This window comes from Nomascus leucogenys, chromosome 19, assembly GCF_006542625.1.
Source record: "Nomascus leucogenys isolate Asia chromosome 19, Asia_NLE_v1, whole genome shotgun sequence".
Lineage (NCBI taxonomy): Eukaryota > Metazoa > Chordata > Mammalia > Primates > Hylobatidae > Nomascus > Nomascus leucogenys.
In genome coordinates, this window is record NC_044399.1 from 36715878 (window position 1) to 36743406 (window position 27529).

At 40.6% G+C, this 27529-nt stretch overlaps 1 protein-coding gene and 1 pseudogene across 3 annotated transcripts in view; one reads left to right on the top strand and one right to left on the bottom strand.

The window, feature by feature from the left end:
* The window catches only part of SSH2 (slingshot protein phosphatase 2), a 306875-nt gene that overhangs the window by 135657 nt on the left and 143689 nt on the right, over positions 1-27529 (top strand). For all 3 annotated transcript variants that reach the window (XM_003277077.4, XM_012503542.1, XM_030800117.1), the window contains one exon: positions 1860-1903. In XM_003277077.4, coding sequence (XP_003277125.2) covers positions 1860-1903 — 44 coding nt within the window. Of the gene's footprint in view, positions 1-1859; positions 1904-27529 lie in introns of those variants that run through there.
* Positions 16163-16288, bottom strand: LOC115831616 (annotated as a pseudogene).

A 27529-nucleotide genomic window follows, 5' to 3' on the forward strand; every position in this document is an offset into this window, starting at 1 on the left:
GCCAGTATGGCCAAACCCCATCTCTACTAAAAAATACAAAAATTAGCCAGGCATGGTGGCTAGCACCTGTAGTCCCAGCTACTTGGGAGGCTGAGACTGGAGAATTGCTTTATCCTGGGAGGTGGAGGTTGCAGTGAGCCGAGATTGCATCACTGCACTCCAGCCTGGGTGACAAGAGTGAGACAACGTCTAAAAAAAAGATAAGGAAAAAAATGTGTGAAGACTACATTATAATTTGAGATCTATTAATAATAACAGTACTGAAGCACTCTTTGTTAAATGATATTCCAGGAAATCATTTCTATTTATTACAGTTCCTTTAGGCACAAAAATCTAACATTTACATTTGTTTATCTGAGTCTTTTATTTTCATTCTTGCAAACTTTCCACGTTCTGATTATTGATTCTAGAGACAGTTATTTCCCATTTTAAACCTTTTTTCAGTCTCTAAAGGGCATACCTTTCTAACCTAAACCCTCTCTGTTATATGCAAAGAGTGTAATACACTATGACACTTTCTACCTGTACTCCTTCTGGGAGCAGAATCTTTGTTTTGTTCTTCCTTCGTGGAAAAAAAAAAAAAGAGAGAGAGAGAGAAAGACATGTTTGAAATGAATAATGAAAGTAACATGGGAATGAAAGTTACAGAGCTAGGCTTGGCTGCCCAGGAAAGGAGGCAGAATGATGTAAAGGTAGATGAGGATGGCTTCATAAATGAAAATGCAGGTGGCTTGTTGGCAGACAGTACACATATTCTCTGAGATTATTTTTCTCCTTCTACCTAATAGTTCTGTGTTTGCCAGATAGGGCAAAAGTGATGAGAGAACAAATACAAATTGTCAGGGAGCAAATTTAAAGAAAAAGCCTCTCCATCTTTCCTCACTTTTCCTTCATGTCAATATTCTTGCCTCTGTGAAGATCAGTATGATATCATAACATATACTAATTTTTAACCCAGGGCAGGGAGAGGTAAATGATAAGCTTTTTCAGCTAGTTGGGAGTCAATATTTTTTCGTTTTAATTCTTCACCACATGAGTCTCCTTGGACAATTTATTTCCCTTTTGCTTCTTTATCTGTAAAATATTCATTGAGTCTAAATTGCCATAAGTTATAAGACCTTCTATTATTTTCTGTGCCACACTAAGAAGAAATAAATATTGTAATTGAACTATGATTCAGTGCTTTTTGTTGTCATTGTTTGGCATCCCTGGGTGGGTCATTAACCATCAATGCTTTTATATCACATTGATTTAGCCTATGTTACTGTGTGTATTTGAATAAGTTAAAAATAATTGGTACCATCAACCTTCTGGGTTTATAAGGAATAAGTAGAGTAATGTACTTAAATTGAGGAACACAGTGCCTAGCACATTGTAAGTACTCAACAAGTGGTAGCCATTATGTTGATGTTGATGGTGATTTGATCATGAGCACTCTCTTTTAAGTGGTGTTCATTGTTTAGGTTGTTCTTTGGGGATCAGAGTCATTAATAGGTTATATTGATGAGATTTATTGGTGGTAGTCAGAATGGCCACTCATTTTGAAGCTGAAGTAGCATAACAGTAAAATAACATGTTTAGTTGGTTTTCTGAGGTAATTGTTTTAATGAATAGCACTTCATTGTCAATGAAATTTGTTCATGGACTATTGTTGAAGTTACCTCCAGGAGTAAGTTCTATTGACATCAACTTCCTGGGTTGGTTGAAGTCACTTTTTTTGAAGACAATTTAGTTCAAGTATACAACATGAGTAATTTAGTTCAAGTATACAACATGTGAAACTTAGTAAAATTATATTAGTGATATTATGATATGAAACCTCAGGTTTTAATTTTTTTTTTCATTTTCTGTCTATACAGGAGGCAGACAGTGGGGAGGAAGAATGCCGGTCACAGCCCAGGAGGTATGTTTGTTCATTATATCCTACAGCATTTTTGTTGTAGGATGTTTTTGTAGTAGTTATTGTTTTTTCTCCAATTCTTTTTCAGTCTTATCAGATTAGCTTATCCATGTTTTTCAACATGCTTCCTTGGTCTCTCAAGAAACCAGACTGCAGCTGGGCATGGTGGCTTGTGCCTGTAATTCCAGCTACTTGGGATTGCTTAAGGCCAGGAGTTCGAGACAACGTATCAGGACCTTCCTCCCTTTTAAAAAAAAAAAGCGTGAGAGTGAATGCTTTAGGAATCCAGTTACTGACTCAGAAAGATTTTTAAATGATACATTGGTTTAAAAAGAGGCAGAAAGGTCAATTTTGGCTCAATTTTCACCCAAGCATCCAAGGAACTATCTTGGGGGTAATAAAAAAGCAAATTTTCCTTGCCTTTCAGGAAAATATCAACTGAAGAACATTTCAGCCTTCAGTTTTGTACTTAATTTGTCATTCATATTTGATAAACTTTGGCAATTCTTGCAGATTGGTAAATATTTCACTTTGTTTTTATACAAAGGGTATACTGAGTAACCTACCTAATCTTTTAAAATGCAATGAAACCTTTTTACCCTCCTCATGGAATAGTGGGCATGTTGTTAGAAGGGTGCCAGTACCCAGTAACATTAAAAGAAAACAGGCCAGGCACGGTGACTCACACCTGTAATCCCAGCACTTTGAGAGGCCGAGGCGGGTGGATCACGAGGTCATGAGATCGAGACCACGGTGAAACCCCGTCTTTACTAAAAATACAAAAACTTAGCTGGGCGCGGCGGTGGGCACCTGTAGTCCCAGCTACTCGGGAGGCTGAGGCAGGAGAATGGCGTGAACCCGGAAGGCGGAGCTTGCAGTGAGCCGAGATCGCGCCACTGCACTCCAGCCTGAGCGACAGCGAGACTCCGTCTCAAAAAGAAAAAAAAAGAAAACAATTGTGAGAGAAATATAGGAAGTATAAAATAACATTTATTTTACCTCCTTTAAGGGGTTTTTAAAAGTAACTCCCTCCCACAAGAAACAGGCTGGGTAAGTTCTTGATGGTCATTTCAATGTTACCAAACTTGTATTCTGAACTCAAATGAACCATTCTAGATGTTACAGAGAAAGGATCAATAAACATGCTCATTGTGAAGAAGCTGGCTAAAGGGAATGCTGCTTTAATAATTACCAGGCCGGGCACGATGGCTCACGCCTGTAATCCCAGCACTTTGGGAAGCTGAGGCAGGCGGATCACGAGGTCAGGAGATCGAGACCATACTGGTTAACACGGTGAAACCCCGTCTCCACTAAAAATACAAAAAATAAGTTGGGCATGGTGGCGGGTGCCTGTAGTCCCAGCTACTCAGGAGGCTGAGGCAGGAGAATCACTGGAACTCGGGAGGCAGAGGTTGCAGTGAGCTGAGATTGCGCCACTGCAATCCAGCCTGGGCAACAGAGCAAGACTCTGTCTCAAAAAAAAAAAAAAAAATCTTTCAGTACAATTAGACCAAACTATGATGGCTTTGTTCACAGATAACAAGCATAACTACAAAAATAGATAAATTAGACTACATCAAAATTTCAAACTTCTGTGCATCAAAAGACACTATCAACAGAGTGAAAAGGCAACCCATGGAGCAGAAGAAAATATTTGCAAATCATAAGGGGTTAATATCCAGAATGTGGATGTAAAGAACTCCTACAACTCAACAAAAACAAAACCCTAGTCAGTCCACTATAACAAAATACCTAGACTGGGTGGCTGAAACAACAGACATTTATTTCTCACAGTCCTGGAGGCTGGGAAATCTAAGATCAAGGTGCCGGCATGTTCATGTGAGGGTGTTCTTCCAGGCTTGCAGTCAGCCACCTTCTCTCAGTGTTCTTACTTGGTGGGGAGAAAGAAAGAGTGAGCATGTTCTGGTCTCTTCCTGTTCTTTTAAGGACATGTCATGGGGGCTCCACCATCATGACCTCATCTAACCCTAACTACCTCCCAAAGGCCTCGCCTCCAAATAGCATCACTTTCGAGGATAGGGCTTCAACATATGAATTAGCAGGGGGCACAAACATTAAGTCCATAATATTTTGCCCGGGAACCCACAAAATTCATGTTCTCATATACAAAATATATTCGTTCCATCTCAACATCCTTAAAAGACAAAACATTCCAGCATCAATTCTGAAGCCTAAAGTCCAAAATTTTATCTAAATATCATCTAAATCAGATACAAGTAAGACCAGGAATGATTCATTCTGAGCCAACATTCCTCTCCAGCTGTGAACCTGTGAAACCAGGTAAATTAAGCACTTCCAAAATACCATGGTGAGGTAAGCATAGGATAGATTTCCTATCTCAAAAGGGAGAAATCAGAAGGAAAGTAGGAGTGATAGGTCCCAATTAAGTTTAAAACTTAGCAAGGCAAATCCCCTTAGGTCTTAAGACTTGAAAATAATCCTTCTTGGTTTGATGCTCTGTTCTCCAGATGCACTTGAGTGGCAGCGTCACCCTCATTGCTTCATGTGGTGGCCCTGCCCCTTCAGCTCAGTGTAATGCCATCCACATGGCTCTCTGCAAGAGCCCTGCCCACACAACTCTGCTTGCCAGTGGTCCTAGTCTTTGAAACTGAAGTGAAGACAGCCTTGCTCCCTGATCGCCACCCAAAGTGGGTGTGATGAGAATAGAAGCCCTGATGATCATCACTGAATTGCCTTTGGGGATCCTTCTTCCCCTTTCTTGAAGGATAATGCGTAGTCACAGTCTTCCTTTATTCCATTTCATTTTCTCTGTTTCCCTTAGTTCTAGCTGGCAATATTTCTGTTTGCATAATCCCTTCTCTATCCTGGCTTCTATTGAGACAGCTGATTAGGCCTGTGGTTCACACCAACACTACCCTCCTTATATGGTCAGTCAGCCATACTGTTGGTGTTCCCTTCCAAACATGCTTTCTCATTTTTTGCAATATGCACAGGCAGAGAATGTTCCAAATAAGTTCTGGTTCCCTTTTGCTTAACAATTCCTTCTGCAATTCATTTCTCTCTTTTTGCATTTTATTATAGCAGCCAGAAGGAGCCAAACCACTCCTTCACCACTTTGCTTAGAAACCACTGTAGCTGAATGTCTAATTCCACTGTTGCAAGTTCTACCTTCCACAAACTACTAGAACACAAACACAATCCAGCCCAAGTTCTTTGCCACTTTGTAACAAGGATTGCCTTTTCTCCATTGTCCACTAATATGTTTCTTGTTTCCATCTGAGCCTTCGTCAGAATGGGCTTTTCCATCCATATTTCTACAAATATTCTGTTCGTGGTTCTTTATGTATTCTCTAAGAAGATGGAAGCATTTTCTCCAGATCTCCTCTATCCTTTCTGAGCCCTCACCAGAATTGCCTTTAGCAGTCCCTTCATTGGCAATCTTGGCTTTTTCTAGCATGCACCTCAAAACTCTTCTACCCATTACCTGGTTTCAAAGCCTCAGCACCCCATTTCTCAGGACCAATGTCTGTATAAGTCAGGGTTCTTTAGAGAAATAGAACCTAAAAGGGTATCTCATAGAGAGAGATAGATATATATAGAGAGAGAGGGAGGGAGGAAAGGAGGGAGGGAAGGAGAGAGGGAGGGAAAGAAAGAAAAAAGAGAAAGAAAGAAAGGAAAGAAAAGAAAGAAATTGATTCTAAGTAAATGGTTTACATGATTGAGGCTGAGAAGTCCCAAGATCTGTAGGCTGGAAACCAAGGAGAACTAATGGTATAGTTCCAGTCCAAGTCCAAAGGCTTAAGAACTAGGAGAGCCAATGGTGGCTCAGTCCACCATTTGCTGAGTCCAAGTCTGAGTCCGAAAATAGAAGACCAATGTCCTTGCTCAAAGGCAGAAGGAGTAGCTTTTCCCTTATTCAGACTTTTGTTCTATTCAGGCATTCAATAGATTGAGTGAGGCCTACCCACACTGGAGAGGACAGTCTGCTTTACCCAGTCTACCGATTCAAAGATTAATATTATCCAGAAACACCCTCACAGATAGGCCAAGATAATATTTAATCAAATACTGGACATCCTGTGGCCCAGTCAGGTTGATGGTTGACACATAAAATTAACCATCATACAACCCAATTAAAAAATAGGCAAAGAACTTGAATAGACATTTCTCCAAAGAAGGTAAACAAATAAGCAATAAGTGTATGAAAAATTGCTCAAGGCCGAATGCAGTGACTCATGCCTGTAATTCCAGCACTTGGAAGGCTGAAAAGGAAGGATTGCTTGAGCCCAGGAGTTTGAGACCAGCCTGGGAAACATGGCAAGACCCCATCTCTACAAAAGATAAAAAAATTTAGCCAGGTGTGGTGTCACACACCTGTCCCAGCTACTCAGAATGTTGAGGTGGGAAGATTGCTTGAGTCCAGGAATTAAAGGCTGTGGTGAACTAAGAAGGTTCCACTGCACTCCAGCCTGGGTAAGAGTACAAGTCCCTGTCTCTTAAAAAAAAAAAAAAAAAACCAAACTCAAAATCACTAATCATTAAGGAAATGCAAATTGAAACCACAGTGAGATACTACCTCATACCCATTAGGATGGATGGCCACTATCAACATAAAGCATTGGTGAGGATATGGAGAAATTGGAAGCCTTGTGCACTATTGGTGGGAATATAAAATGGCATAGCTGCAATGGAAAATAGTATGGTGATTCTTCAAAAAATTAAAAATAGAATATGATCATATGATCCAGCAATTCCACTTCTGGACTCCTGGGTAGATACCTAAAAGAATTGAAAGCAGGGTCTTAAGAGATTCATACACCCGTGTTCATAGCAACATTATTCACAATAGCCAAAAGATGGATGCAACCCAAGTGTTCATCAACAATGAATGGATAAACAAAATGAGGTATTATATGTACAATGGAATATTGTTCAGCCTTTAAAAAGGAAATAAGTTCTGACATGCCACAACATAGGTAAAAATGAGGACATTAAGCTAAGTGAAATAAGCCAATCACAAAAAGACAAATACTGTATGATTCCACTTACATGAGATACCTAGAATAATCAAATTCATGCGGACAGAATTGTGGTGACTGGGGGATGGAGTGGGAAGTTATTGCCTAGTGGGTACGGAGCTTCAGTTTTGGAAGATGAAAAAAGTTCTAGAAATGGATAGTGGTGGTGATTGCACAACATTGTGAACGTACTTAATGCCAGTGAACTGTACACTTAAAAGTGGTTAAGATGGAAATTTTTATGTTTATTTTAGCACAATTAAGAAACAACGTATTTATGCCATACTAGCCCCTTTTTGTGATTGATTGATTGAGACAGGGTCTTGCTCTGCCACACAGGCTGGAGTGCAGCGATACGGTAACGGGCTCAGTCAATCCTCCCACTTGAGCCTCCCAAGTAGCTGAGACCACTGGCATGCACCACTATGCCCAGCCAATATTTTCTGTTATTTTTGTAGAGACAGGGTCTCCCTATGTTGCCTAGGCTGGTTGCAAACTGCTGGGCTCAAGTGATCCTCCTGCCTCAGCCTCCCAAAGTGCTGGGATTACAAGTGTGAGTCACCATGGCTGGCACGTTTCTGTGATATTTAAACTCCAACAATATTTTTTTTTTTCTCAGAAGACAGGCATAAAAAGATAACACAATTACAGAAAATCAGGTTTTATATCATTAACTATTGTTGCAGGACTTTTCCTTAGTTCAGCTAAAGACAGGGTTATTGTCCCATGGCAACAAAAATTTAGGCTCACAGATGATTGAAGGGTGAGAATAATGGGATTTATGGGGCAAAAAGGAAAACAAAGGGGGAACAGGGACTTTCCTCAAGGCTACAATTCCTGCTGGTTCCTTCCTGCCTTGCAGTTTGAATCCCAGGTTTCACAAAGGAAGAGGAGGGGCCAGCCTTCTCCCCATGCAAATTGTGCGAACTTCCCGAAGCTCCACCTCAGTATGCAGGCTGGCTGGAGTTTTGCCAGGGAACCTTTCCAACCTGTCTGTCTCACTATTTGGTCAAAAGATAAATGGATGAAATTTGATGCCAGTATTTCCTTTGCATATTTATGAACTCAGCTTTTTCTTGTGTGATGACCCACTTTGCTGACCGGGGAATAGCCAGGAAGATAACTATAAAAGTAAACGAGGCCGGGCGCGGCGGCTCACGCCTGTAATCCCAGCACTTTGGGACGCCGAGGCGGGTGGATCACCAGGTCAAGAGATCAAGACCATCGTTGGCTAACACGGTGAAACCCTGTCTCTACTAAAAATACAAAAAATTAGCCGGGCGTGATGGTGGGCGCCTGTAATCCCAGCTGCTGGGGAGGCTGAGGCAGGAGAATGGTGTGAACCCGGGAGGCGGGGCTTGCAGTGAGCCGAGATCGCGCCACTGCACTCCAGCCTGGGCTACACAGGCAGACTCCCTCTCAAAAAAAAAAAAAAAAAAAAGTAAACGGGCTGGGGTGCGGTGGCTCGCGCCTGCAATCCCAGCACTTTGAGAGGCCGAGGTGGGCGGATCACGAGGTCACGAGTTCGAGACCAGCCTGGTCAACATGGCAAAACCCCATCCCTACTAAAAATACAAAAATTAGTTAAGCGTGATGGCACGTGCCTGTAATCCCAGCTACTCAGGAGGCTGAAGCAGGAGAATCGCTTGAACCCGGGAGGCAGAGGTTGCAGTGAGCAGAGATGGTACCACTGCACTCCAGAGCCTGGGCGACACAGTAAGACTCTGTCTCAAAAAAAAAAAAAAAAAAAAAATGAAACGCCAATATTCAACCATATTAACTGTAAACAGCTGTCTCATATGGGTCAACCTAATACAATTATAAGATGATAAATAAAAATGAACAAGATTGCACTGAAATATATCTTTGCAATCTCAGGACACCTTTTTTAAGGTGAATAGTGAATAGTTATGGTAGGAAACAAAGTACTTTGAGATCTTAATTTAATTTTAATTATAGTAGAATTCTTTCATTCTTGTGTGTGCCAACCCCAAGATAAGAATTGTATAAAGTAAGGAGTTTTACATTTCTTCTCTCAATTCAAGCAATACATATAATATATTATACTTTTTATTTTTTTAATTACTCTGAAAATGAAGAAATTATTTTTCATGTTCAGCTGAAACCCTCCCCTATTTTTAAGCCTAGTTTCTTCCTCTTTAGTCTTTCACGGACATAAAAAATTACTCACCATCTGCTCAAAAAATTCTTCACCTTTGAAAATTTGGTCTTTATAAGGGAAAAATGAAGCAAAATAAACACAAAACAAAAAGAAAATTCAGTCTTTTTCTCAGTTGTTTCAAAGATAGCAATGAAAATAAAATTTGCAGCAGAGGAGAGGAAAAAAGCAATGTGGGCCAGAGAAGTCTCATAAAACCTCTTGGAAGAGCTGAGTCATGATGAATGAATGGGATTTAGATAGGAGAACAGAAGAAAAGGGTAGCATTCCAAACATGGAGGGGGGGAATGGAAGGATATCATCAAAAGTCTGAAAATAGGTGCTAATGTGTTTTAGGACAGAAAGAAGTTAACTGTCTATACCTTAAAAGCAGAGGAGTTTCAATTTGATAGATCTATGTGTAGAAGAATGACATGACTAATTCTAAATATTACCAGCCATTATTCAGGAGGTCATAGGATTCACAACTTCCCCAATAATTCTTTTTTTTTTTTTTTTTTTTTGAGAAGGAGTCTAGCTCTGTCACCCAGGCTGGAGTGCAGTGGGGTGCAATCTCGGCTCACTGCAACCTCCGCCTCCTGGATTCAAGTGATTCTCCTGTCTCAGCCTCCCAAGAAGCTGGGATTACAGCCGCCCGTCACCACACCCAGCTAATTTTTGTATCCTGACCTCAAGCGATTCACCCGTCTCAGCCCCCAGTTACTCTTTTTTTGAGATGGAATCTTGGTCTGTCGCCCAGGGTGGAATGCAGTGGCACAATCTTGGCTCATTGCAACCTCCATCTCCCAGGTTCACGCGATTCTCCTGCCTCAGCCTCCCGAGTAGCTGGGATTACACGTGCGTGCCACTACGCCCAGCTTATTTTTATTTTTAGTAGAGGCAGGGTTTAACCATGTTGGCCAGGCTGGTCTCGAACTCCTGACCTCAGGTGATCCACCCACCTTGGCTTCCCAAAGTGCCAGGATTGCAGGCATGAGCCACCGCATCCAGCCCCCAATTACTCTTAAAGGTAACATCACTATTGTGAACCTAAGATCAGCTTTTTGAGATGCCTTTTCAGATGTAATGGTTAATACTGAGTGTCAACTTGATTGGATTGAAGGATACAAAGTATTGATCCTGGGTGTGTCTGTGAGGGTGTTGCAAAAGAGATTAGCTGCGGAAGGCAGATCCACACTTAATCTGGTGGGCACAATCTAATCAGATGCCAGCGAATATAAAGCAGGCAGAAAAGCATAAAAAGGACAGACTGGCCTAGCCTCCCAGCCTACATCTTTCTCCCATGCTGGATGCATCCTGCCCTCAAACATTGGACTGCAAGTTCTTCACTTCTTCAGTTTTGGGACTCAGACTGGCTCTCCTTGCTCCTCAGCTTGCAGATAGCCTATTGTGGGACCTTGTGATCGTGTAAGTTAATACTTAAAAAACTCTCCTTTATATATATATATATAAAATATATATATTATATAATTATATAAATATATAAATATATATATATAATATAAAGTTCTGTCCCTATAGAGAACCCTGACTAATACATAAGGTTTTTCCATTTCTAACAACCAAATGACCCCACCTGGACCTGCCAACCAGTTCTGTGGCCCCCACTCAGGAACTGACTCAGCATAAAAGAACAGCTTCAACTCCCTATGATTTTATCTCTGAGCCAACCAATCAGCACTCCCAATTCAATGGCCCCCTACCCAACAAATTATCCTTTATACCAAAACTCTGATCCAGGCCAGGCGCGGTGGCTCATGTCTGTAATCACAGCACTTTGGAAGCCCAAGACGAGAAGATCAACTGAGGTCAGGGGTTCCAGACCAGCCTGGCCAACATGGTGAAACCCTGTCTCTACTAAAAATACAAAAATTAGCCGGGTGTAGTGGCGCATGCCTGTAATCACAGCACTTTGGGAGGCCCAGGTGGGTGGATCACCTGAGGTCAGGGGTTCCAGACCAGCCTGGCCAACATGGTAAAACCCTGTCTCTACTAAAAACACAAAAATTAGCCAGGTGTGGTGGCGCATGCCTGTAATCCCAACTACTTGCGAGGCTGAGGCAGGAGAATCGCTTGAACCCAGGAAGCAGAGGTTGCAGTGAGCTGAGATCGCACCACTGCACTCCAGCCTGGGCGACAGAATAAGACTCCATCTCAGAAAAAAAAACAAAAAACAACTCTGATCCTCAAGTTTTCAGGAAGACTGATTTGAGTAATAATAAAACTCTGGTCTCGCACCAAAAAAAACAAAAAGAAAAAATGTATATAACATGAATTCCAGAAGGAGTCTGGCAGTATTATACAGCATGAGGGGAGGGGAGGCAAGGAAACTATCAAGAAAGCTGTTGCAGTAATTCAGGCAAATGGCTAGTTCCTTTATGAGGGCAGCATGAGGACAGGGATTATGTCTTTTACTTTGGTATCCAATTAGCATGTAGTTGGCACTCAGTAAATGCTTAGTGAATGAACAGGAATAGAAGAATATTGATTACTGTACTAGAAATAATATTAGTTAAGAAAGGGAACTCTGTCAGAAACCATATGAAGAGTTTGCCTTTGGATATGTGAAACAACAGGGCAGTATTCAAGTAGAAACAGTTTGAAGGCCGTTAAAAGAAAACATAGGGCCGGCATGGTGGCTCATGCCTATAATCCCAGCACTTTCGGAGGCTGAGGCAGGCAGATCCCCTGAGGTCAGGAGTTCAAGACAAGCTTGGCCAACATGGTGAAACCCCATCTCTACTAAAAATACAAAAATTAGCCAGGCATGGTGGCACGCACCTGAAATCCTAGCTATTCTGGAGGCTGAGGCAGGAGAATTGCTTGAACCTGGGAGGCAGAGGTTGCAGTGAGCCGAGATTGAGATTTTGCCACTGTACTCCAGCCTGGGCGACAAAGCGAGGCTCTGTTAAGAAAGAGAGAGAGAGAGGAGAGAGAGAGAAAGAGGAGAGGAGAGGAGAAGAAAAGAGAAAAGAAAAGAAGTTATTGGGCCGGGCACTGTGGCTTACACCTGTAATCCCAGCACTTTGGGAAGCTGAGGCAGGCGGATCACGAGGTCAGGAGTTCGAGATCAGCCTGGCTAACATAGTGAAACCCTGGCTCTACTAAAAATACAAAAGTTGGCCAGGCGTGGTGGCACGCACCTGTAGTCCCAGTTACTCGATAGGCTAAGGCAGGAGAATCGCTTGAACCCAGGAGGTGGAGGTGGCAGTGAGCCTAGACTGCACCATTGCACTCTAGCCAGGGCAACAGAGCGAGACTCTATCTCAAAAAAAAAAAAAAGAAAAGAAAACATAGGATTAGGGCATGTCCTTATATAAGAGATGGTTTCTCAGTGGCACTGTTAATAATTTGCAGCTAAATTTTTCTTCCAGATTTCTGTCTGTGGTACCTTGTCAAGTTTTCTTTATCATGTATTTGCTCTGTTTATTTTTTATCTTTGAGATAGGACTTCATCTTTATTCAAACCTATTTGGTGAAATAATTTTTCTATGGATTTAAATATCATGACAATATATTTACTATTTTGCCCATCTTTCAGCAGTGAAAAGAGGACAAATTTATTTCTGCCTCAGTATATGTTCTAGTTAAAGACTCTATTAACTTTGAGAATATGAGTATTGTACTTAAATTTTAAAAAGGGAGAAAAAGACTGGGCGCAGTGGCTCACGCCTGTAATCCCAGCACTTTGGGAGGCCGAGGCAGGTGGATCACGAGGTCAGGAGATCGAGACCATCCTGGCTAACACGGTGAAACCCTGTCTCTACTAAAAATACAAAAAATTAGCCGGGCATGGTGGTGGGCGCCTATAGTCCTAGCTACTCAGGAGGCTGAGGCAGGAGAATAGTGTGAACCGGGAGGCGGAGTTTGCAGTGAGCCGAGATCGCGCCACTGCACTCCAGCCTGGGCGACAGAGTGAGACTCCGTCTCAAAAATAAAAAATAAAAATAAATAAAAAGGGAGAAAAAGTGGGGAAAAAAGTAGGTCCATGGTAAATATGAGCTGATAATTTAATCCTCATCTTTTTTATCTTTAAAAAAATGTTTAGGCCGGGCGCAGTGGCTCACACCTGTAATCCCAGCACTTTGGGAGGCTGAAGCAGGTGGATCACGAGGTCAGGAGCTCGAGACCTGCCTGGCCAACATGGTCAAACCCTGTCTCTACTAAAAATACAAAAATTAGCTGGGCCTGGAGGCACGCACTTGTAATCCCAGCTACTTGGGAAGCTGAGGCAGGAGAATCGCTTGAACCCAGGAGGCGGAGGTTGCAGTGAGCCGAGATCACACTCCAACCTGGAGACACAGCCAGACCCCATCTCAAAAAAAAAAAAAAAAAAAAAATTGAAACAATCTCATACTTACAGAGAAATTACAAATACAAGGAACTTTTTTTCTGAGCCATTTGGCAATAAAATGCTCTATTCACCTCACTCTTCTTTAAGAAATAGAGTGATGATGTTAACATTTCATGGAGAAGCTGAATATTGATTGCACTTATGACAGGAAATATACATTAGAAAGAGAAACAGAGGGTTTTTTTGTTGTTGTTGCTGTTTGAGATGGAGTCTCTCTCTGTCACCCAGGCTGGAATGCAATGGCACGATCTCGGCTCACTGCAACCTCCGCCTCCCAGGTTCAGGCAATTCTCCTGCCTCAGCCTCCCAAATAGCTGAGATTACAGGCACATGCCATCACGCCCGGCTAATTTTTGTATTTTTAGTAGAGATGAGATTTCACCACTTTGGCCAGACTGGTGTTGAACAACTGACCTCAGGTGATCCGGCGGCCTCCCAAAGTGCTGGGATTACAGGCGTGAGCCACTGCGCCCGGCCAAAGTTGTTTTGTTTTGTTGTTGTTGTTTTTAAACAAAGGTAGAGCTTTCCATTTATTAGAAAGTGGCTGTAACTGATCACATTGAAGCTGTTCATCTTTTTTTTTTTTTTTTTTTGAGACAGAGTCTCACTCTGTCGCCCAGGCTGGAATGCAATGGGGCGATCTCAGCACACTCCGCTTTCTGAGTTCAAGCAATTCTCCTGCCTCAGCCCCCCAAGTAGCTGGGATTACAGGGCCCACCACCACGCCCAGCTAATTTTTTGTACTTTTAGTAGAGACAGGGTTTCACCATGTTGGCCAGGCTGGTCTTGAACCCCTGACCCCAAAGTGCTGGGATTACAGGCGTAAACTACCGTGCCCAGCCACTGTTCATCTTTTGCTGTGGGCCTTTCTGCACCCTGACTGTGCACCTCCCACCATGTGGGTTACACTTCCTGTACAGAATAGAGAACTATCTGCCATTTATAAGTGTTTGGGGGGTGGCCACCAGGGGGTGTAGTGAGCTGTCTTCTCATTTTCTTAAATTTCTGCTATCGTACAGAGTAGCCTCGCTGGGATGGTTAAGTGTACACCTTTAAAGGCTCTTTTCCTAGCTACTTAACAGCAGTAAGAATTTTCATTTCACTGAAGTATTCTTTGTTTCTGAAGAATGTATTCACAGACACTATTTTATATTTATCTGATGTGTACTGTTTCTGGTGGCTGTGAAAGCCATACTTCTTAAATCTGATTTGAAAAGCAAATCTGATTATCACAGCCATAATTAAATTTGGCCGGCCTTCCTTCCTCCCTCCCTCCTTCACTTCCTTCCTTCCTTCCTTCCGCTAGTAAAAAAATTAGGTATATCTTTCAAATGTAGGTAAATAATTTTACTTTTCCCCCCTAGATGTTATTCATGATATAAGAAAAACAAAAGTAAAGTAAATGTCCCCTCGATTCTTGATTTTGCCAAATTGACTTTTGGAAGAGTTGTTTTCCTGGATATTATGAAAACCCAGACTAATAAAAACTCAAATGATTATTTAGTAGTAACAAAATCCTCTTGGCTACATGACTTACTTTTGTTTTGTTTTGTTTTGTTTTGGAGACGGAGGCTCACTCTGTCACCCAGGCTAGAGTGCTGTGGCATGATCTCGGCTCACTGCAACCTCCATCTCCAGCATTCAAGCAATTCTCCTGCCTCAGCTTCACGAGTAGCTGGGATTACAAGTGCCTGCCACCACACCTGGCTTCTTTCTCTCTCTCTCTCTCTCTCTCTCTTTCTTTCTTTCTTTCTTTCTTTTCTTTCTTTCTTTCTTTCTTATTTCTCTCTCTCTCTCTTTCTCTCTCTGTCTCTCTCTCTCTCTTTCTTTCTTTCATTTTTGAGACAGAATCTCACTCTTGTCGTCCAGGCTGGAGTGCAGTGGCGTGATCTTGGCTCACCGCAACCTCCGCCTCCTGGGTTCAAGCAATTCTTCGGCCTTAGCCTCCTGAATAGCTGGGATTACAGATGCACATCACCATGCCCGGCTGATTTTTGTATTTTTAGTAGAGATGGGGTTTTACCATGTTGGCCAGGCTGGTCTTGAACTCCTGACCTCAGGTGATCCTCCCGCCTCAGCCTCCCAAAGTGATGGGATTGCAGGCGTGAGCCACCACGCCTGCCCAGCTACATGACTTATGACTATAGATTCTTACAGATTGCATCTTGGAGAAAAGAGAGCATGATACTTTCTTTTCAGTTGGACTTTCTCTCTCATTACCAGGGTCAATGTTTAGCAGAAATCCTGTATTCCAGAAGGAAAAGGTCTAAGGCAGAAATTCTTTACTAGAAGAGAAATGTGATTTGGGTAGCTGTGAAATTGTGGCCTCTACCCTTTTTCCACCATGCAAAACATTTATATATCCCATAATTCAGTTCTCATTGAAAAACTGTAAAATGTTAGAACAAATATTCTCACATTCATTGCAGTACTTATTTTTTTTTTCTAGTAGGGGAAAGAGGAACGGGGAAAGGCAACAGTATAATCATATCAGAAGAGAATAATTCCTTTCATAGGAGGGGAAAGAGCTGAAAGTCAAGAACTCTTGAGGAACAGTTGAGAGGATACTGTTCCCATCTGCTGTCCCCTCACTCATGGCAGGCTGCAAGTCAGGATGGGATGTGGCAACAGTGACCTCTATCTCAGAGACCCTCCAGATCAGGTTTTGTTTTGTTTTTTTCTAGTTTGGGGATAGTGCAGGGTCAGAGGCATGAATATACATTGGAAAGGGCTGTCTCCAAGGTCCATTAGGGCAATTCATACAAGCAACAGGCTGCAAACACCACCAAGGAGGCTGCTGTTTGCAGCCATTGCACACCAGATCAAATGTAAGATCAACCAGTAGCTGGTTGTAGAAAGAATTGTTTGTAATGACATTTCAATTTTCTAAAGACAAGGATTGGTGCTTGGAAGATTCTCTTTCCATCCTTATTCTTTGTAGAATGAATGTAGGTACCACGGAATTGTGCATTTTCATTATTTCAATGCACCATACATTTTCTTATTAGGTTGTCCCTGAATAACACTTTATAAGTAAAGCATGAGTCCTTAAACAGGATGGGCTAGTAATTAAAAGTATATGAGTTTGCCTCCAGCAAAATAAATAATTCTCAATAATCCATAAGTATGTATGTGTTAACTACTAAAGCCAAGGAGGCCTTTCCAATAAGAACTAGATGCTGTAAGGTATAAGATTTAATGATTAAATAGCTGATAATCATAATGAATTTAAATTTTTTTTTTTTTTTTTTTTTGAGACGGAGTCTCGCTCTGTCACTCTGGCACCCAGGCTGGAGTGCAGTGGTGAGATCTCGGCTCACTGCAAACTCCACCTTCTGGATTCAAGCAATTCTCCTGCCTCAGCCTCCCAAGTAGCTGAGATTACAGATGTGCGCCACCACGCCCAGCTGATTTTTGTATTTTTAGTAGAGACAAGGTTTCACCATGTTGGCCAGGCTGGTCTTGAACTCCTGACTTCAGGTGATCTGCCCGCCTCAGCCTCCCATAGTGTTGGGATTACAGGGGTGAGCCACCACGCCCAGCCATGAATTTAAAATTTTAGCCACAATCTAAGATGTGGTTTCTGTACTTTTTTGAATTAAAAGGCTACTTTCAGTAATTGCAAAATGCTGTACAAATATCCTTTTAAAAGTTAATCCATTTTAAAAGGCATAGTCAGGAGGACTGCAAGAGGGAGCTGAAGCCACAGCTCCATGCTGTGGCATCACCTCCAAGCTTCACTGATAGCCCCCTGTAACTCCATGGCACCCACATGACAATCCAGATCCACTTTTTCAGCTCTGTAGGCTGCAACTTCTTGTGTCAGTGTCTGTTCGCCCCATCAAATTCCAAAAGATCCATGCAAAGACCACAATGCAGGCCTCAGAGATTCTGAAGTCAACTTTACAAAGCTGGTGGACAGAAAAACTAATGATTCTTGAATGAAAATAAACCAAACAAGAACAACCCTTTATTATTAAGTAGGCCTTTGTATGGTGGGTCTGTGCAACACAACTGTAATGTCCATCACAGTGGAAGCTTTACTTGGAAACCTTCTTTGCTTGGCTCTTTATGACCACAACCTTCTGCTGAAATAGTTTGGGATTGTTGGTAAATTATTTGAGCTAAAGACAGTGTGTTGGGCATGCCTCATAGAGGTGGTAAAATATTTTTCTCACATCCTGAAGGAAGATCTTGAGACCTATTCAGCTCACAGATCCTAGAAAAATCCAAAGTGTTAGAGGAATAGCATACTCCATAGGTGTATCACCTCAGATGGCTGACTAAATCACAGCATGCTTGAGTAGCATGCTCAACAAGTTCTTACTTTATTTACATGGATTACATGAAAGGAGCCAACCCTGAGGAGTCGCTGGGCTTTGGGCTATCACTTTTTGCTGAGACCACCAATAGAACCTTCCTCAGTACTGAACTGGCCTTCAACTTTTAGGGCAACAGAGCAGCAGTGCTCCAGAGGACCTTGGCAAGAACCATGCCAAGGGGCTACTGAGGGAGTCTACACAGGCAGATATGTGGATTCTATTAGCCAGAGCCTGATTCTAGAAGCTGCTCATGATCCAGATTCCTGCTAGGCCTGATGTCTTCCCTGGAACACAGAGTATTTGAAGCATTTGAAGAATTTTTTTCAGATTATGTTTAAAATTAAAACCAACTCATGTTGTGAAAAACTCAAGGGCACAGATAGAGTACTGATGACTTGTAACGGAATGGCTTTACCAACTTAACAAGACCATTGTCTCAGGATAAGTCCCTACCCTACAGAATGAAACAGCCAACGTTAAACCTAAGGAATAAGTTTGAATGCATACATTCAGATCAGGAGAGGACTTTCTTTTCTATGAATAAAGACAACCAGAACCTACAAATAAAAGACAGCTATATATCCTCAAAAAATGACATTCACAGGATGGTTTCCTCACTGATTAAAAGAAAAAAGTTTTAGTGAATTTGCTGCTAATTCTGTTCTAGAACTGTATTATTTGCAGTTCTGTTGTATATCAATTTGGTGAATAAATCTACTAATGAAAAGTTCATAATATGGGAGGCTAAGGCAAGAGGATCACTTGAGCCTGGGAGGCAGAGGTTGAGGCGAGCCGAGATTGCACCAGTGCACTCCAGCATGGGCGCTAGAGCCAGACCCTGTCTCAAAAAAAAAAAAAAAAAAAGAAAAGGAAAGAAGGACTTCATTTTTCCCACTCCAGTTTGCCTCCCTTCTAGGCTGCCAGATCTCATGCATTCTTCATTTTTTATCTTCAAGGTCCAATCCAAGCCCTGGCAATTAATAGGCATGAATTACCTAATTGTTAAATTACTGAGTAAATGAGTGATAAATGTATAAATTGAAACTAGGGAAGTTTGTATAGCAATAGGCACCTTACAGTTTTGTTTTGTTTGTTATTTGGTTTTTATTTCATAATCATAAACTTAACTCTGCAATCCAGCTAGGCATGGAAGGGAACAAGGAAAACATAGAACCCAGAGGGAACTGCAGTGAGAGCACAACGAGTATAGGATACTGCGAGCAAATGGGGTGGAGGGGTGCTTTCCTGAGCTACAGAAGGAATGATGTGGTGGTTAAGGTGAAACACAAGTCAAACTTATTCGAGTTGTCCACAGTTGGCAATGTTGATCTTCTTGCTGCTCTTGCCATCCTGGACCTTACAGTTTTAAATGTAATTCATGACCAGGTGATTAACTTTTTATAGTAGTTACCCTCTCCCAGTATGATTTTCCCAACTGAATAAAAACTTCATTTTTAAAAAAGCAGCAGCATATATATAAGAACCAAAGTTTTGCCCATCATTCTTATCCACTTCTCTACTCTCCAGTCCCAACCCCCAAAATCAGAATCTCACTTTCCTCCACGAAGTATGCAGGAAACTTTAAAAAATTAAGTTAATAAGCTGGGTGCAGTGGCTTATGCCTGTAATCCCAACACTTTGGGAGGCCAAGGCGAGTGGATCACCTGAGGTCAAGAGTTCAAGACCAGCCTGACCAGCATGGTGAAACCCCATCTCTACTAAAAAATACAAAATTAGCCAGGCATGGTAGTGTATACCTGTAATCCTAGCTACTTGGTAGGCTGAGGCAGGAGAATTGCTTGAACCCAGGAGGCAGAGGTTGCAGTGAGCCAAGATCCCACCATTGCACTCCAGCCTGGGCAACAAGAGCAAAACTCAAATTCAAAAAAAAAAAAAAAAAAAAAAAATTTAAGTTAACATACTTTCCTTCTTGTTCACTACAAGTTACTTGTTTTGGATGAAAAAGTAAAAGGCTATTAGGAAAGGTTTATTATGAACACAATTCAGAACTGCTGAGTTTAGTATAAGGTCAAGTTTTTGTTTTTTGTCTCTTCTGATCTTATGTTTATGAGTTTAAACAGTATAAACTTTAGGAACTCCTTATATACATGGTTTTTCTCACCTTGAAACGTATGTATATGCTCCTTATGCATACGTTTATGTCTTAAATATATTTTAAAGGAAACAGACACTATGGAAAGATTCCTATTATAACACAAATGGCTGGGCACGGTGGCTCACACCTGTAAACCCAACACTTTGGGAGGCCAAGGCAGATGGATCACCTGAGGTCAGGAGTTCGAGAACAGCCTGACCAACATGGAGAAACCCCATCTCTACTAAAAATTAGCCAAGCGTGGTGGCACATGCCTGTAATCCCAGCTACTCGGGAGGCTGAGACAGGAGAATTGCTCCTGCTTGAACCCAGGAGGTGGAGGTTGTGGTGAGCCGAGATCATGCCATTGCACTCCAGCCTGAGCAACAAGAGCAAAACTCCATCTAAAAATAAATAAATAAATAAAAATAACCCAAATGATCTCTCAAACTGCCAATACCTTCATATCACTTTAACAAAATTCATATTTAATAATCTCAAAAGATGATGTGTAAACCATCTGATGGAGAAATCTTACAAAGTGAAATTAAAGAGCATTTAATAAAACTAAGATGTTGAAGATTAGTATTATTTGTAGAATATTGGTCTTCAGAAAAGAGAGTCAAAATGTTTGCCATCTTTTCATGAGGTGCTTAGAAAACAAGATTTCTGAAAAACAAAAGATTTCCCAGGTAAAATTAAAATGTTTTTTAAAATGTAATTAAACAAAAAATGTATATGAGTTTTAAATATATATTTTCTATTCTACTGTGTAATGACAAGGAATAGGACCCCTTTTCTTTTCTACATTGTAATATTATTTCTATGGATAGAAACTCAGTTCCAATTTAGTCTTCCTGTTTAGTTAGGTAGGATTCCAAGTGTGCAGTGTTGATTTTCTTTTTATATACAAAGAGGTCATCAAGGGAAGTATGGACGTCCAGCAGAGTAATAGAGGATACATTAGTCAGAGTTTTCCAGAGAGACAGAACTAATAGGATGGATGGGTGGATGATGGATGGATGGATGGATGGGTGGATGATGGATGGATGGATGGATGGATGGACGGACAGATGGGGAATTGGCTCACGCAATTATGGAGGCTGAGAAGTCCCATGACTGGCCATCTGCAAGCTGGAGACACCAGGATACTGGTAGTGTGGCTCAGTCCAAGTCCAAAAGCCTCAGAGCCAGAGAAGCCTTTAAAGTAATTTTCAGTCAAATGCCAAAGACCTGAGGACCTGGAGGGGTTCACCGGAGTAAGTCCTGGAGTCCCAAGTCCAGAGAGCCTGGAGTTCTGATGTCCAAAGGCAGGAGGAGAAGAGTATCCTAGCTCCAGGAGGAGAGAGGAAAGCTTTTTTCTCCTTTTATGTTCTATCTCGGCCCGTAGCCCAGGTAGATTGGTTGGTACCTGCTTACATTGAGACTGGATCTTCCTCACTCAGTCCACCAACTCACATGCCAATCTTCTCTGGAAACAGCCTCAGAGACATACCCAGAAGTAATACTTTACCAGTTCTGTAGGTATTTTGTAATCCAGTTACACTGATACCTAAAATTAACCACCACAGAGAGAAAGAGCAATTAAGTAAGAGTAAGAAGACCTGACTTTTGGCTAACACGGTGAAACCCTGTCTCTACTAGAAATACAAAAAATTAGCCGGGCATGGTGGCGGGCGCCTGTAGTCCCAGCTACTCGGGAAGCTGAGGCAGAAGAATGGCGTGAACTCGGGAGGCAGAGTTTGCAGTGAGCCGAGATCCCGCTACTGCACTCCAGCCTGGGTGACAGAGCGAGACACCATCTCAAAAAAAAAAAAAAAGACCTGATTTTAGTTCCGTCTCACCTCACACTATGGTAGCCCTCAATTTCCTCATTTTGTAAAATGAGGATAACATCTGCCCATCTATCCTTTTAGGTTGCTGTGAGGTGGACTGAACAGAATCTGGAAAAAAAAGAAAAAAACATCTTTTCTCAGTTAGTTGATGTACTAGCTGAAGAATGATAAATAGTGCCCCCTTTCTACTAAGGATTGAGGAGTTAATTTTTGCATACTTGTTGATTTTATCTAATCCAGAGAGAAAAAACAACTTCCAATGTTGTGGTACATTCTTGAACATATTTGACGTGGTTGTTGAAAAGTGTATAATTGTGTAAGTGTCTGATTTTGCATGTTCACCTGATTTCAGAGAAGAAAGACATAGAAAGTGAAATATGGCCAGGGAAGTTGATACACGAAGGCTTAGAGAGATAATGATGCTGCTCTGCCAGGGCCTGGAAACTTGACCATCCTAAACAAACTGCATAGTACTAAATTCTCTTGTGAAAGGGCTGAATCAATCCTGCTGTGATTTGAACTTTTGGCTCCTGAAAGTCTAGAGCAGGCTTGAAAATAAAAATAAAACCCTTACCTACTTACTAGGTTGTGTTTCAGGCCCTCTACTGAATTCTGTGTATGAAGGAGGTATCTATCCAAAGAACAAGAGGCAGCAAGAGAGAGATGAAAGGCGGTGAAAAGGAGTCTTAAGGGCTGCTCCTTATTTAGTGAGGCAGTGCTCCCAGGGAAAAAGAACTTCCATTATTAATGTATTGATTCTTTAAGGAAATATTTACTAGAACATAATGTGTGTGTGAAAGAAAGATGATATATCTTAAGAAAGATATAAAGTGATGTAGTGCAAAGGATCAGTCATCTAACCAGGATGTATTTAGTGCTTATGACCCACATAGCACTGTGCTAGGCTATATAAAGTCCACAAAACAGTTACAGTGTCTGATTTGCTCCAGTAGAGAGATAAGTTATATAGGCAGCAATTAGAGGACAACAAATAAATATGCTCTAATTGTTGTCTATGTAAATATGCATTATGTGCCACAAAATAGAGGACAGAAAATAAGACTTTGAATAATGTAATATAGATTATAAATTCTAGAGGACTTAGAAAAGTGTCACAGCATACTATAAACCAGGAATTGATCACTGGACTTAATCAGAAGACGTAGGTTCAAATCCTAGCTCTGACACTTACTATGTAAGTTTGGGCAGGTCCCTTAATTTCAGAGCCTTAGTTTCCTCATCTGTAAAATAAAGCTGATAATCCTAGCTAGCTCTCCTTACTTACACAGGATTTTAATTAGAATTAAGTGAAGATGGATATGAAAACACTGTAGAGTTTGTGATTATTGAAAGAGCTGAGAATTAAACTAGGTCTGAAAAATATGTTATACATGGAAAACCTGAAAGGCTGAATAGAAGTGGTCTCAGAATGGGAACAATTTGAACATAGGAGAATAAGACTTGGGCCCGGCACGGTGGCTCATGCCTGTCATCCCAGCACTTTAGGAGGCCGAGGTGGGCAGATCACCTGAGGTCAGGAGTTCGAGACCCGTCAGGCCAACATGGTGAAACCTCATCTCTACTAAAAATACAAAAATTAGCTGGGCATGGTGGTGCACACCTGTAGTCCCAGCTACTCAGGAGGCTGAGGTATGAGAATCGCTTGAACCTGGGAGGCAGAGGTTGCAGTGATCAAAGATCATGCCACTGCACCCCAGCCTGGGTGACAGAGCAAGCCATCTTGAAAAAAAAAGTGACTTAATTATAAAAAAAGAGAATGAGACTTGAATATAGAAGGACAGGATAGAAATAATCTAATTAGGCTGGGCAAGGTGGCCCACGCCTGTAATCCCAGCACTTTGGGAGGCCAAGGCAGGCAGATCACTGGAGGTCAGGAGTTCAAGACCAGCCTGGCCAAGGTGGCGAAACCTCGTCTCTACCAAAAATACAAAAATTAGCCGGGGGTGGTGGCTTGAGCCTGTAATTCCAGCTACTCAGGAGGCTGAGGCATGAACCCAGGAGGCAGAGGTTGCAGTGAGCAGAGATCGCACCACTGTACTCCAGCCTAGGTAATAGAGTGAGACTCTGTAAAAAAAAAAAAAAAAAAAAAAAACTAAATATAGCAAAAATTTGTTTAGAAAGGTAGTTACACTGATACACTGTGTTAGAGAAAGGATGAAGTTGAGGATTATATGCCGTAATGACTGGATTATAGTAGGATTTAAATTATGGTGGATCTGAAGGCTAGAAGGAAAAGTTTAGACTTGATCTGAAAGGGAATAGAGAAGTATTTGGGGAGTTTGAGTAGGGAATTAGGGTAAAAGTTATTTAACTCATTCATTTTGATAATCAGCATGTAACATAGTGCCTGGCATACAGGTATTCAAGATTAGTCAAACTGAATTTAGTTAATCTGTCAATAATATGTAGAATGAATTGGACATATCTGATAAACCTAGAATCTAGGCTTCTTATCAACTCAATGTTAGTCTGATTCATCTTTTTCCTTAACTATAACAAGGAATGATAATACCGGCCCAGCTAGTAGGTTTATTTTAAACATCAAGTAAGATGATGGTGATGCCATCATCATTCACAAATACATTAAATGCCTCCTTCATGTAGGATGTTGTGTAAAAACTACAAAAACAAAAATATCTTTAGATATAAGTGCTTTGGAAAATGTGATGAATACAAGTTTGAAATACAGAGTTCTAAAGGATCTGGTAGCAAGAGGATGGTATATAGCAGCCAAAAGATCATCTTACTGCTATATTTAGTACCAGGTTATGTCCCTATTATTGTCAGAACCTGCTAGGCATAAGTAGGATCAAGTAGAGAAGAAAATACCAGGTGCAGTCAGGTAGGTATTTAAGGTCCCCAAGAGTTCTTTCTCCCTGTTGGCAATAGACCTTTTCAGTTTAAATCTGTAATGAACCTCCATCATCATGGAGACAATATAGAATACTGTTTAAGAAAGAAGGTTCTGGAGCCACAATAACTGGCTGGATTTGAAATACTGCTGTATAAGCTTAGGCAAATTATTTAACCTCTCTGAGCCTCACAGAGATAATAATAGAATCATAGGATTGTTTATAAGAATTACGTGAGATAGTGCATGTAAACTCTATTTTTTTATTATTTTTTATTTTTTACAGAGATAGGGTCTCCCTATGTTGCCCACACTGGTCTCCAATTCCTGGGGTCAAGGGATCCTCCTGCCTCTGCCTCCCAAAGTGCTAGGATTACAGGTGTGAGCCACCACACCTGGCCATGTAAACTCTTAATAGAGCACCTGACACACACTGAATGTCAGCTCAAAAATTTCAGTTATTTTATTTTCAAAACCTTCTTGGCTCTTTTAGCCTCCATTCTTTGTTACTGCCAAAATCACTTCCCATTTTTCTATCTCTGTCTTACTACATTCTAGGACACTGATGGTATTAGGCCACATTAGGTTCATTCACCTATAATGTTAATAAGTTCTACAGCATTATCATTGAACAGATCTTAAAATATCTTCTGAATTTATAGAAAAGCTCCAATATATTCCTAAAATAGAAGTAAATAATTTTAAAATTTTCTGAATTTAAAATTATATTATCTTCAAAGTAGCTTAAGAATTACATTTACCAGCCAGGCATGATGATTCATACCTGTAGTCTCCACACTTTGGGAGGCCAAGGCAGGAGGATATCGCTTGAGCCTAGAAGTTTGAAACCAGCCTGGGCAACATGGCAAGACCTCGTCTCAACAGGCGTGGTGTCACATGCCCGCAGTCCCAGCTACTTGGAAGTTGAGCCAGAAGAACTGCTTGAGGCTAGGCAGTTAAGAGTGCAGTGAGCTGTGATTGCGCCACTGCACTCCAGTCTGGATGACAGAGCGAGACCCTGTCTCAAAAAAAAAAAAAAAAAAAAAAATTTACATTTATCTTGTTTAAGTAGTTCTTTGGAAAAAATAATCCATAATATACTTCCTCATAATATTTTTCTTTATCAATTTTCTAGTTTATTTCCATAAGCATATTTTACTTTTCTAATATATATATTTTTAGCTTTTAATGTAATGTGTAAAAGACGGGGTATAGAGGAGCATCTTGGGCGCTGAGTTAATTTAATAGATCATGGAGTAGCAGGAGACACTAATAATGCACAGGAAAATAAAAAACTAAACTCTTTAGGAAGGCAGTTTGATAATATCTACCAAGTCCTAAGATGTTTAAAATATTTCAAACTGCCAATTCCACCTCTAGGTATTGATCCAACAAGTATATTCACATGTATGCACAAATATTTTTTTCAATATCCTTGTCATGACATGAACAAAAATTATACAAACACATGTTCATAGTGATATTGTATATAACGGTAAAGACTGGAAACAACTTAAATGCCCATAAGTAAAGGACTATTTAAATAGATTATATATGATTGTATAATAAAATGCCTTATACTCCTTTAAAAGAATGAGGGAGATTTACAATAACATGGAAAAATGTCTAAGGTATAGTGATAAGTAGGGGGAAATGCAAGCAGAATAATATGTATAATTCTGTGTGTGTGTGTGTGTGTGTGTGTGTGTGCATGTGTGCTTCTTAAAGAGCAGCTACAATATATTGCTGTTTGCATATACAAGCAAAATTTCTGGAAACATTAATAACAATCATCTCTGGGAGTCAGATGATGAGAATGAGAATGGTGACTTTCATTTTACCTTTCTGAATTCTATAAAGATTTAAGCATTCAGCATGCATTAATGTTATTTTTAAAAAAACTAGTTTAAAAAATAAAATGTTTCATCCCTGAGAGGTCTGAAAAAAATAAAAAGAAAAAAGAAAACGTTTAAAGAGATAAAGTGGGGACTAAATGGTTAAATGTTTTGTAAAGTGTGTTTGATGTGAAAAGTGATCTGTAAATACCTATTATTTTTACTAAACAATAGAGTTTGGGGCTTTTGTAACCTGAAGAAAGCAGCATTTCAGCATCTCTTCCTACAGGAGCATATGGTGCTTAAGACCATGAGGGGATGAATGCCTTAGAGATCACCTCTCCTAGAGTTGATAGGCAGATCTTTTCAGTGTTTTCCATTGCTCTTATGGAGGAAAAGTTCCATGGAAAAGACTATAAAGGTTCAGTGACATTGCTTAATCCAGTGTTTAAAACTATGGTCAGATATTCTTTTTTAAAAAATTAGCCACATGGTGATTGCAAAACATGATTGCTTTTAAATGCCTTTGTTTACAGAGTTTGGTTTATTGTATTATATAAAGAATGCCATTGACTAAGTGTAGTAAGATACCTCTTGGTGAAAATTCAGATATTATCTTGACAGTTTGTCCTAGTGTTTTACAGATTAACAGGAGACAGAATGTTGCATTACTCTGTAATTCTAAGTGTTGATTTTCTTCCTTTTGATACTCAGGGGATTAACTTACTGTTTATTTTTCTACATCAAGCCCTTAGAGAAAACATAAAAATACAAATAGGTCCTGTGGTATAATCATTTTTTTTATGACTAAGTATTTTAAAACTAAAATTATGTAAGTTAAAGCTATTACATGAAAGCTTTAAAAATACAAAAATTAAGCACTGCACATCTCACATTACTACAGATGGTAATACTGAGTTAACGTAAAACTATCTGGCAAACAATCCTAGTAAAGACTTCCTGGATGAAATGGTGGTACATAGGGGAAATTTGTATATATTTTTTTCTTTATTATTATTATTATTTTTTTTGAAACAGCGTCTCACTCTGTTGCCCCGGCTAGAGTGCAGTGGCACGATCTCAGCTCGCTGCAACCTTCACTTCCCGGGTTCAAGCGATTCTCCTGCCTCAGCCTCC